The 12,503-nt window shown below is 39.3% G+C and overlaps 1 protein-coding gene across 4 annotated transcripts in view; it reads right to left on the bottom strand.

Moving 5' to 3' along the window:
• Positions 1 to 12,503, bottom strand: part of reln (reelin) — a 132,682-nt gene that overhangs the window by 17,090 nt on the left and 103,089 nt on the right. For all 4 annotated transcript variants that reach the window (XM_055059626.1, XM_055059546.1, XM_055059474.1 and 1 more), the window contains exons 40-56: positions 12,041 to 12,146; positions 11,302 to 11,528; positions 10,995 to 11,218; positions 10,288 to 10,438; positions 9,924 to 10,182; positions 9,296 to 9,545; positions 8,102 to 8,270; positions 6,836 to 6,976; positions 5,854 to 6,031; positions 4,669 to 4,862; positions 4,225 to 4,475; positions 3,986 to 4,140; positions 3,311 to 3,525; positions 2,174 to 2,351; positions 1,453 to 1,628; positions 1,262 to 1,368; positions 205 to 447 (exon numbers count right to left, since the gene is read on the bottom strand). In XM_055059626.1, coding sequence (XP_054915601.1) covers positions 205 to 447; positions 1,262 to 1,368; positions 1,453 to 1,628; positions 2,174 to 2,351; positions 3,311 to 3,525; positions 3,986 to 4,140; positions 4,225 to 4,475; positions 4,669 to 4,862; positions 5,854 to 6,031; positions 6,836 to 6,976; positions 8,102 to 8,270; positions 9,296 to 9,545; positions 9,924 to 10,182; positions 10,288 to 10,438; positions 10,995 to 11,218; positions 11,302 to 11,528; positions 12,041 to 12,146 — 3,224 coding nt within the window. The remainder of the gene's footprint in view (positions 1 to 204; positions 448 to 1,261; positions 1,369 to 1,452; positions 1,629 to 2,173; positions 2,352 to 3,310; positions 3,526 to 3,985; positions 4,141 to 4,224; positions 4,476 to 4,668; positions 4,863 to 5,853; positions 6,032 to 6,835; positions 6,977 to 8,101; positions 8,271 to 9,295; positions 9,546 to 9,923; positions 10,183 to 10,287; positions 10,439 to 10,994; positions 11,219 to 11,301; positions 11,529 to 12,040; positions 12,147 to 12,503) is intronic.

A 12,503-nucleotide genomic window follows, 5' to 3' on the forward strand; every position in this document is an offset into this window, starting at 1 on the left:
CTAATACTGATCATTTAACTTACATAATTTTACGCAGAAATCTATTTTTGTTTAAATAAAAACTGATGAATTCTGATACAGTGTGTAACATTTTAGAAATGTTTTAAATAAATGCTCTTTTAGTTGTTAGTCACATAATTGTAAAAACTGGAATCAAACAAAGACAGATTCACATCTCTACTAAAGCAACTCATGCTAACCCACCATCATCAAAGGTGTCCAGCAGTGTGGAGGGGTTGATGTCTGACCCTCCCACCAGGATGTTGTCTATGGCCCACTGAGCTCTCTCCAGGCTCGGGGTGGCCAAGCCTGACGAGACGGTAAACGGCTGCCACCATCGCAGGCGAGTGGCGTTCGTCAGCGCCACCTCTGGCAGAACAATGTAGTCTCTCCTCACAGACACGTACTTCAGGTAATCCATCTCATGCAGCAGAGTCCAGGACACACCTGAGTATTCAAAGAATAACATGAAAGGTGACCTAGTGTGCTTCCTTGACCAGGTTAGGATGGGTTTACGCAAAACATGTTCCTTATATTTTTACAACAAAATCTTTCCAAGACAATCAAGTCACTTTAAATCCAAATCAGATGTTGCTGTCCACAAGGCTAAAACAAAATCTTACCAAGTATTTTTGGTCTATTTTTCAGTGCAAATATCTTCAAGAATACTCTTGAAATGAGACAAAACTAACTTACAAGTAGCTTTTCAGCAAGACATATGAGCTTGTTTTAGGCCAATAACGTCTTAATTTTGATCAAAAAGTCCTAATTTCACAGGCAGATTATTTCATTTATAACATGGGAAAAATGTCTAATTATATGTGAAAAGATATGCTAGTGGAACTAGTATTTTTTTTTAATCAGTATTAAGGAATTAGTTACTTAAAACAAGCTGAATAAGTTACTTTTGTCTTATTTTATGCATGCTTATACATTGTCACAAAAAACTAGACCAAAAATACTTGGTAACATTTTGTGTTTTTGTAGTTCTCGGGCCCTCAACTCAGCGTTTACCCTCGTATGTGAAAATGGCTGTAAACAGATGTGCAATTATACATGTGTGTACATCTTTGAAAAGCATTAATTGAGCATTCTGCACAACCATTAAGAATGCAGCAAGTGGTTTCTGTATGGTAAGTCAAGAACAAAGCACTTGTTTTTTCTAGCAGCCATTGTACAGCGCATGCAGCAGTAAAACCAGGAGACCAAAGGTCCTGGAGCTCAACTTGGGTTGCTTGGTAACAGCCTGAGCTTTGCTGACCTCCATCAGTGGAGTAATCCAGCAGGACCCCCTCTTTACGGCACGTGGGACGGTGGCACATGGTCATGTTGTCATCACTTCCGATCCTGGCCCAGTACTCCACAAACCTATCAGCAGAAACATAAAAAATGCAACAGCGTTAAGGAGTTCCAGGAAACAGAAATCCTCTCCCTAAGCGTGATGGGACTCACTTGGCCCCCCGGAGGTCCAAATCAGCAGTGACGGCCTGTCTGGCATCTGCTCCTCCAAAATACAGAGCGGTACCCTCCACCAGAACGCCACAGTCTGTGCAGGGCTTCCCGCCCTCTAGCACCTGCCACTGAGGTCCAGCTCCCCCTTCCCAGTCAAACCGCTCCTTTAGAGATGCCTACAGAAAAAACCCCAAAATATCACACAGTAGTTTGGAAATGTAGCTTTTTTTCACATTTCATCATGATTCAACTGCATAATTCATCATATTGTTTTAGGGATTGATGTAAAATGTAAACAAAAAGGTAATTTACAAAGCATATTCATAAATTTGAAAATATTAACTGAATAGTGCGGTGTGAATTTGTTTTCAGCTCTATTGAGTCAATTCTTAAAGCTGCAACGTGTAACTTTTAAAAAACATCACTATGTCATGATTTAGTGATTTAGTCACAATCTCTGATTTTATGGTGCTAATTCCAGTTAAAGGACTTTCAAAATAAATGCTCATCCAGACTCAGCTAAAACTTAAAACAGAAATATTTAATTATTCTTGTGCAGCCCAGTACCAATCAGTCCACGGACTAGTACTGGTGCAGAGGGTCAAATAAAAAGGTATTGTGGGCCATACCCCTGGGCCTCAGGTTTGGCACACATGCTTTAAACCATTTCTGACTTCATTCTTTCACTGAAGGTGATCCATAAAGACGGATTAAAAGGTACCTTTAGGGCAGTACTGGCGTAACAGTTGGGTCCGGTGAATCCTGGATCGCAGATGCAGCGCTGATCCAGACAGTCTCCGTGTCCCCCACAGTGGCCGTCACAGAGCGGCCCGATGTACAGGTTCTCCACACCCCACTGGATGTCCGAGTGCTGCTGGTAAAACCGGAACCGCACCGCCCTGAGGACAAGAACAAGCCTCATTCAGCAACACAGAACCACATGACTAATTAAACTTTCAGTACATGAAGCCTCTGGCTAAACTTTCATTTCAGTCGATAATCAATAATTATTGATTGTTTTTTCTGTTTAAATGTCTGAAATAATGCCAAACTGGTGCCATTACTTTTCCTCTTTTATCCAGGAAATGTAAGGAAATCTGCATAATAAGATTAGATATTATGCAGATGATACACTAAACATGTTTTATTTTAAAGCAGTTATGAAGCACGGTGGCAAAACCTTAAACTGCTGCTGTGCCAGTTACTCAACTGGTTGTTGCTAGGTAACCAAAGAGTGAGAGAGTTGCTAGGTAACCAAAGAGTGAGAGAGTTGCTAGGTAACCAAAGAGTGAGAGAGTTGCTAGGTAACCAAAGAGTGAGAGAGTTGCTACGTAACCAAAGAGTGAGAGAGTTGCTAGGTAACCAAAGAGTGAGAGAGTTGCTAGGTAACCAAAGAGTGAGAGAGTTGCTAGGTAACCAAAGAGTGAGAGAGTTGCTAGGTAACCAAAGAGTGAGAGAGTTGCTAGGTAACCAAAGAGTGAGAGAGTTGCTAGGTAACCAAAGAGTGAGAGAGTTGCTAGGTAACCAAAGAGTGAGAGAGTTAGTTGATTCTACCAATCTTGATTAACCGGCCATAAGAGGTTGAGCAGGCTAAGCCTTTCTTCTGCCTACATTTCCCAGAATGCTGTGCAGTTCTGGATCGGGTTTGGTACCAATTGGTCAGTGAATATTCTGTTCCTCCTTTTCCTAAAAAAGTTTTTTTTTCCCCCCTAAAATCATTATTTTAGGAAGGTGAGGATATTGAATATTCTATCTGATGTATTATATATTGATCACTTGTCCATCACAATATATACTGTCATTGATTTATTGTGAAAGCTCGCTAAAACCATGCGGAGGTCGGTGATGGACGGCTCACGTTTCAGCCAGGCTGTCTGGAAGCGGGTAGACTGCCCTTTTCCAGCTCTCAGCAGGGAAGAAGACTGACGGCTGGGAGACCTGACCGCCACAGCGAGGGTCAGCAGGCAGGCACTGAGGGACCAGGTACTTCCATGTAACTCCAAAATCGACCGAATACTGAACGTGGATCTGTCGATCTGCTGGACGGTCTGGAACATTGCAGCCAACAGCAATCTAAAAGAAACAATGACAAGATTAACTCTCTAGATGAGGAGATCATTCAGATCAAGAAAAATGCTGAAAGAATGTTTTTACACAAAATATGTATATTAATGCTCACATTATGACAATAAGATTAGATATTATGCCAATGATACAGAGCTATACATCACGATGTCATTCAAAATAGATGCTCAGAACAGATAAATGTGTGAATGTGCCATAACTTTCTCCAGCTGAACAGACCTAGAGGAAACAGTTTATGTTCTAATCTAGAACAAACTTTCAGAAAACAAATATAACTCAAATACGCTGAGTTATATTTGCCTTCTACTAATAATAAGTTAATATAAATGAATTCTAATCTAGATCCCAATGTTTTAGTACTTCTTTTTATTTTTCCACTGTCATGTAAGGTTTCTTTTTTGTTTGTTTGTTATTTAAAGCGTTATATTAATAAACTTGGCACAATTACCTTGAACTGCATGACCCAGCCTTTGTCTGGAACAATATCATGTGTGACTGCATACACTTCTCTCCCATCTGCATTTCCACACACCATCACACCATCCGGGGAGTTGCAGAAGCGCTGCACAGAGCAATCCTCAGAGAAAAGCCAGTGGTCACTCACTGAGAACAAAACGAAGCAAATATTAGAAACCTATAGAAACGCCTGTGTTTCCCAGTGACAGGCGGTGGCGGCTGTTCAATCACCAATCGGCGTTTCTTCCTGTTCATTCAGCTGACTGACTCTTCCAGAAGTCTCATCTGCAGGCGCTCTCTCATGGTTAGGCAGAGCCACGCCTCCAAATGTGTCAGAGATCTGGGCCCGTGGGTCTGATCCGGCGATGAGGACGTTGTCCAGAGCCCAGTCGCTTCTGTCTGCGCCTTCATGCTGCGGCTGCCACCACCGCACCCGCACTCCTTCCTGACGTGCAGCAGGGGGCAGCAGCACATTTACGAACCTGAGAAGATGAAACACAGAGACTGAAGTGGCATTTCCGTTACAAATGGGAGCAAAACTCTACTGAAAATCCTCTAATGTTAAAAAAAACACAAATTTGGAATTGCTGTGTTTCCTCCTATTGGTTCCTGCTGTCGTCTTTGTGCAGTACTTTGTAGACCACTGGGGGGCAGCAGAGGAGGAATAAAACTCACCCAGGTTTGGTGTAGAGATCGTAGAAGATCTCTGTGAGTAAATGCCAGTTAATTCCCCCGTTCAAGCTGTACTCCAGGAGGACTCCCTGGTTCCGGTTGCTGGGAGGAATCATGCAGCCGTACATGAAGTAGAACTGGATGAACTCCGCATTTGTCAGATTCAGATCCACCGTCACCAGCTGACGGGTGCATGACTGCACAAAGAAAAATGCAGAGATGTAGTCTGAGAAAATCAAATGCTGAAATCAAATTCTTCACTTTCTAAAGTATTTTTGAAGTCACAAAGGGTTTGAATCATGTAAAGAGGTATAATTAATGTTTTTCTAACAAGTAGCTCTTTAAACCCCTTTAACTTCCTTAAAGCTCCAACTAAAGAGTAAATTTGATACTGAATAAAACATTTAGGATAACTGTTAAAACCGGCCTTTATTATTACTTTTATAATGAAAAACATGGCTGAATTGGTGTTTAAGAGAGTCTTACCAGGTATTTATGGTCTAGTTTCTGGAGCAAAATATGAAATAAGACAAAACTAACTTTCAAGTAACTTTTCAGCAAGATACAGGAGCTATTATATATATTTTTTAATTATATATATTTAATTATATATATTTAATTATATATATTTTTTAATTTTTATTAGTACTACAGATTTAATTAAAACAAGCTCCTATATTTTGCTGAAAAGGTACTATGTTTGTCTTAAGTGTATTAACATATACTACATAAAAATGGTAATATTTTATGTTTGTGCGGTGTAAAATACAATGGAAAAACCTTTGCCACACATAAAGACACACATTTTATTACTTATTCTCCAATATAAATCTGTCAGGCATTATTGATAACTATCTGACTTTCCTTCAGAGAAAAACATACTGGATCTTTTGCAGGTTTGATAGCAGAAATTTCAATCTTTTAACTCCTACATTAACATATTTCGCATTCTCCTTTCTGTGCCAAATCGTTGTTATGATGTGCTGCATAACACATCATAATACAGATTAACCTTAGCCAGATATATGAAGCTAATCAGAGACTTTTAACACACAGAACGGTTTTGTCAGTGTACTCCATGTAGCCTGTGATGTGAAGTTAATTCCAACTCAGGTGTCAAGTGGGACCTGCAAAGTCCCGGACATGTCCCTCACACCTAAGCAGAATCTCCAGTACAGGCGGACCTACCCCGCTGAAGTGCAGCGCAGCTCCAGAAGCCACAGCTCCGCACACAGAGCTGAGCTTCCCACCCGTGAGAACGTGCCAGTGGCTGAGCGACGGCGCTCGACTGAAACTGTCCTTCAGCTGAGACGGCAGCGGCAGCACCGGCTCGTCACAGTACTCTCCTTCCCACTCCGGGTCACACCTGGCATGGAAAGTCAATTTAGAAACAAGAAGAACCATACAATGTTAATATCAAATAACATAATAGGAATTACATTTTTATTTAGTTTGGGTTTTTTGGGTCAGAAAATAACAAGATTAAGATTCAAACCTCTTAACTAATCACCCCAAACATTTTTTGCTTTACTTTAATAGTGACCTTTTATACTTCCTTGAATAAGTTAGTATAAGTCTATAGGCTATACAAACATGTTCACTAGATTTCATTAAAATTATTTTTACATCATCATATTTTAGTTCTGCCAATTTCGAGCTGTTTTTAGGGCCTCCTGTCACTGTAAATCCAAATAAACTGCTACTGGCTACGCTGCCCAACTCAACGTTTACATGTGAAAATGGCTGCAAACTGATGCACAGTTATACAATAAAACACCTTTGAAAAGCAGAAGCGAAGCCTCCTGCACAACCAACAAGAATGCAGCAAGTGGTTTCTAAATGGTAAGTCGACAACAAAACAGTCTTTTCCAGCAGCGATTGTTCAGCTGTAAGACCAGCCGGAGTTGCTAGGCAACATCTCGGTGCCCATTGAATTTGTGAAACAGCTCGTTATGACTCGGTGTTTTTTCTTAAATGCTTGAGACATAAATGGAACCATAAAATGTGCAAAATATTAAATTTGCAGCAACATCATCTTCAGCATGTAAAACTGTGTATATTTTGCTTAATGACTGTAAAGAGTCAGATTTTGACTTTAAAGCCTTAGTGTTGATGTTCCAGATACAACCAGTATTTTCTTTTCTAGTGATGCGTATGTTTTGTCACTTACACACAGGAGCTCTGTTGGCAGCGGCCGTGTCCAGAGCACATGTCAGGACAGCCGTCACCAATGTACAGGTTATCCAGAGCCCAGGTCTGCTGCTTGTCAAAGGGAGCCTGCTGGAACCAGCGGAACCTCGTGGCAGGAGATCTGGAAAAGAAATGTTGAAAAAGGGAAAGATAAACTTTACAAGATTGGATAAATTACACACTCCTTTTGAGTTTGCATTTAGTTCAACAGTTGTGTCTTTCTTGGTGTTCTGCTCTGATTTTTGTTGGGGCTAGTGAGCAAAAAATGTTTTTGGTGTTTAATGTCAGTGGCTTCAGGTTAGTTAGAATGGTTAGTGTCAGAATCAAAACAGATACTGCTAAAAATCTATAGCCACATTTTCCAAATTCTTCCTCTGAAGTATTTTACTAGCAACAAGGTTAAATTGTATGTTTTATATATAACAGGGTTTTATTTTTACAATATTATAGATGTGAAGTTTGTCAAAATTTGTTCTTTGGCTCTTATGATTAATGTGCATTTTAGCTATGTTTAATTTTACAACTGCTAGCTGCATTGGGAGCTATTGCTCTGTAGTTCATTTATGGTTATTTATTGTATTTTATTTATTGCATAGGGGCAGAAGCTGCTGGACTGATGTTAACCATATTTATCCTCTTTTGTTAGGATAAATACAGTGAACCTGAGTGTGTCTGTTGTGAAGTAAACCTCCTGGAACTGAAACGAACACAGAAGGGTTACATGTATATTCTTAACTTCATAGCTGGGAATCAATATGACTATTTTTAATAGTTGTGCGCCGATAGCAGCTTTCTTGCAAATTTTCGTTATTTAAAAACCTGACCTCCCAATTCCAAATTGGAGAACACTGTTTTTTTTGTACTGGAAAGTTGCTAAATATAGCAATAAAGTAAATGAAATGAATAGATAGTGGAGTGACTACTGTTAACCGGAAACATGCAGGCATGACCTGGTGGGCCGGTCTATTAGTCAAACGTCTTTCAAAGCAAAAGAAGACAGTGGCTGATTTTTAGACCTTTGCGGAGAAAGTAAAGCTCGATGGATAAGATTGGCTTCACGTGTAAATATCAACCAAACGCCGATCTCCCAAAGTTAAGGAGAACTGTGCCGATTCATCGATTCACCCCTAATTTTAAGGAGAAATACCTGAACACAGTAAAAAAGAAAAAGCAAGGCAATCTTGACATAATCTGCACTACTATTTAATAATCATCTTAGGTTGGCAAAGCGTGGATCTCTGCTGACCTTGCGTTTGATGGGATAGACAAGGTGACACGGCCCCACTTGTTGTAGGTGTCTGAAACGAGGATCCGCTGCAGAGTGTAAGAAGCACAGTCGGGACTTGTAGGCAGACAGTCTCTGACCAGCGGCTGCCAAGTCAGACCCAGATCCAGCGAATACTCCAACTCCACAGCTACAAAAAGAAGAACAGACACTTAAAAACTCCTCCATTCAACTATTTAAAACAGCAGACTTGGGTAGTAACTAGTTACACAATTATATATCAGTAACTTTTTTTAAATGTACTCTAAGGAGTATTTTTACTACGCTTTGCTTTCTACTTTTACTTGAATAATTTTATTATGAAGTATTTTTACTCTTACTTGAGTAAAATTTCGGGATTTTCAACCCACTTAAAAAAAACAAACATGTTTTAACCAAAAATCCACCAGGCACACCAGCAGTTTTTGCTAAAGTTTAATACATTTTTTATTGAAGGAAACTGATTTGGAAATGTTTTTTTTTTGCCTGATTTTGTTTTTTTTAAAAATATAAATTAGTGTCATTTTGTTCCTTAAAACACCAAAATTTTCACTTCACTTTATATTTTGGTCCATCTGATTCTGTACTTTTCAAATATTAATTGACAGAAATAATTCCAATAATAATGATGTTGTGACTTCTTTACACTTTGTTAAGCATAATTGACATGATAATTATATGAATTAGAGCTGAAGTGAAACATATTTGATTTATTTGTATAGAGAAAGTCTTTTATTTTGAAGAAGGCTTAACAGGATCTGGTTCTGTATTTTGTCAGTCTTGCTTCTGTTGATTTTGGTAACGAACATCTGTTGCCGTTTATCTTCTCAATAAAAATTGAACAGAAAAGATATCCGAGCCTCCATCTTGATTGAAGAAGCTTTTCCTCCGTAACAAATAAGTCAGATAATTTAATCAGTAAATTAAGTTTACTACATAATTTACATAAGTTACTCTAGTAATTTCTTGGATGCTACTTTTTATTTATATGTGCTACACTTACTAGAGTATAATTTTTGCTCACCTTCGTTAAATAGGTGACTTTATGAAAATATTTACAAACTTCCATAATATTATTCTCAGTTACTTGATGTTTTTTTTAACCTAAAACATGCACATTTTAAGTTTTTAACGAATGCAAATAATAATGTTTGCTTATGAGTTCCTTTTGCTTACAGTAGCAAGAATTAGTGACAGAGCAGGATGCAGAAAAGTCGAACTGGATGAACGCATCTTGGCCCAAACTAATGTCAGTGGTGACGGCGTATCGTGTGTTGGACTTCTCGATGAAAGCGAAAGCTGGTCCGTCAGAACCACACACAGGCATTCGGGTTCCACCCGGGTGGAGGAGCCACGACCGTACGTCGATCGAGGAGAAATCGTCTTCCAGTGGCCCCCAGCCACTAGCACTGCCACCCACCACAACCTGAGGTATACAAGAGAAAACGTCACCGATGGCAGAGAAAGGAGAGTCTAAAGAGGAGTGAAAAGACTACTTATCAAACTTAAAATACGTGTTTCATCAAGTGTTTTGTAAGCCTGGAGGGCTGCCAGGCTTTATTCCCCCTTCCAGGCTGAGTGTTGTTTCTTTATTTTAAGTAATTTTATCAATACACAAATAACAGCGACAGCAAAAACAGCTTAAGCTACGTTTATACAAAACATTTGTAATCTTCAGGAAACTGTTATCAATTTAAAAAGATGACAACATTTGAATATAAATTATTCAATTATCTCTGACTTATTTGTTACGGAGTGAAATATTATGATTAATTATGTTCACTTTCTGGATAAATTCATGTACCTGATCTATGACCCAGGGGCTGTAAAAGTGACCATTTTCTGACGGCTGCCACCAGCGCAGGCGAGTGGCAGGTGTTCTGGCACGCAGTGGGATCTCCAGAGCCACCAGCCGAGCCTGGTTACTGGTATTACTGAAGAGAAACTCCTGGAGCAGTCCCCAGGTTAGGCCTCCATCCACAGAGAACTGCAGCAGAACAGGCTGAGAACGAGGATCCGGTGCTGCTTTGCCACAGCCAAGGCGAAGGAAGAACTGAACAAACCTGAGGAAGAATGGAAAGTTTTTAATCAGAACTAAAAACCCAAAATGCTTCAAACATTTTCAAAGTAATGTAACTGTTTTGGGTGTTAGTTTAAAGCAGATGTACCTTGCATTTGACAGATCCATATCATTGGTGACCAACATGCGCAGACCATCCTCGCTGAAGAACAAGTGGTTTCCGCTGGACATGATGCCACATTTCCTGGATGGTTTTCCTCCACTCAGCAGAGTGAAATGCTCAGCATCCACAGCTCCTCCTGGATAAAGAACCAGAAAACAGACATATTTATTACAATTTACTACATATGTGCAGTTATTCTACAAACAACTGCACATACCTACTTTGTCGAGTAATTCAGCAGTTGTTTATTATCGGTTAAGTGTTTCTCATATCTTATCATTTTCATCTTCTATTTTAGTATTTACCCAAAAGGTCCCTGTGTTTTATAAATATCTCTAAGTTTAAAGATTCCGAAAAACCAACATTTTCAAACCCATCTGCTTATAGTTTTGTTTGGAACATTATAAATAAAACACTAATCAGTATTTTATAAGGATGGCACTGGACAAAATGTAATGTTTCAATTGTTGACTAAAGCACTCTGAATTGCTTTGTTGCTGAAATATGCTATACAAATGAAATTGATAGACTTGAAACGTGACCCTCTTGATACAAGAGAAAACTCAGGTTTTTAAGAAAATGGCAGCTCATCAATTAATCAGACCATCAATCCACTTTAGATTAACTCATCACTTGATAACTTGCATCTCCATTTTTAATATGCAGCAACAAATAACTTGATTCTTTTGTACCTTCAAAGTCCTCCTTGAGGAAGTCCGGATTGGGGGTTTCTGGAACAGAGCAGTCGGGTCCAGAGAAACCAGAGTCACACACACAGTGGGTGCCGCTCACACACACCCCGTGACCGTTACACATGTCCTGACACTGTGGGCCGACGTAAACGTTATCCAGCGCCCACGTTGGAGGAGCAGAACCAGCTGAGAAGAAACCTTGGAACCAGCGAAACCTTATTGACCTGGATTCCAGGGAAAAAAATTTACAACTTACAAAATTGCGATTTTAAAGACTGAGTGAGTGTTTTGGTATTTTTGCCCTTACCCACACAGGCGAAGCTTGCCAACGTGGATCAGCTCTCTCCTCCAGCCGTGTGTGGTACCGGGGAAATAGATGCTGGCAGGGTGAAGCTCTGTGGAGCAAAGCGAGGAGGGCTGAGGGCCGCCGGCACACAGCGGCACCAAAAGGTGCCATGTGGCTCCAAAGTCCCGTGAAAACTCAAGCCGCACCGGGTTTGCAGAGGAACTCTCAGTCGTGCAGCCAACATTGATCTAAAGAAAAGCGGAAATACACAAGAGAAATGTGATTGTGTGATGGGTTAAAGCAGTTTTATAAGAGGCCACCAGGAGGCGCTGTGGGGGTCTCAAAGTTGGAAGGACAACGAGAAAAACTGTAAAAAAAAAATAAATAAAAAAAATTCCATAAATTTTCTATTTTTCATCATAATTTTTTGATTTTGTGTTATTCAATCATTTTTTAAAAATTACAATACAAGTTAAATGTTATCTCAAATGCTCATTTTCCGTCTGGCTGCTAATCAAATTCATCGAGCTGTAAGAAAATGAAGATTTTCTAACAAAAAAGACCAAAGCAACCTTGCATTGCTGCACAAAATCATAAGAAAATATAAGCAAATATTTAACCATATCGTCTAATTTTGGCTCATTAATTAGCTCCTGTAGAAATTCATTGTTTTATATTCTTGTGATTCTTTCTCTCCTACGTATTTCTCTCCAGACATCGAAGAAAAAATGAGAAGAAACAGTTGTTTGCGTCTGTGTACCTCAAACTGGATGATGGTGTTCTCATTGACGTCAATGTCCCTGGTGGTGATGGAGTGTTCGCCGAGCTCACTGGAGATGAACACCATGGCCGACTCATCTTCTTCCCTGCATCAACACACACGCAAACACTGATTAATCAGAGGTCAAAGTAAAACAAAACAAAAAAAACTCAATGTTTTTACACATTAAACTAATTAAAACCTATTTTTTTCCAATGTTATTAGCAGAGCTGGGCAAAGTACACAACAATTATATTCAATTAAAAGTAGCACTACTTCAACATATTTTTACTCAAGAAAATGTAAAAAGCATCCCTCCAATAAATGACTCCAATAAAAGTAAAAAAGATATTTGGTGAAAAGACAACTCAAGTACTGAGTAACTGATGAAATTATCAATCATTTAATATTTAAAAATTACATCATCAGATGGTTCAAAATTGAACAGTTAAGCGGAAATGTT

Source organism: Poeciliopsis prolifica, unplaced genomic scaffold (assembly GCF_027474105.1).
Source record: "Poeciliopsis prolifica strain line A6 unplaced genomic scaffold, Auburn_PproV2 SCAFFOLD001, whole genome shotgun sequence".
Classification (NCBI taxonomy): Eukaryota; Metazoa; Chordata; class Actinopteri; order Cyprinodontiformes; family Poeciliidae; genus Poeciliopsis; species Poeciliopsis prolifica.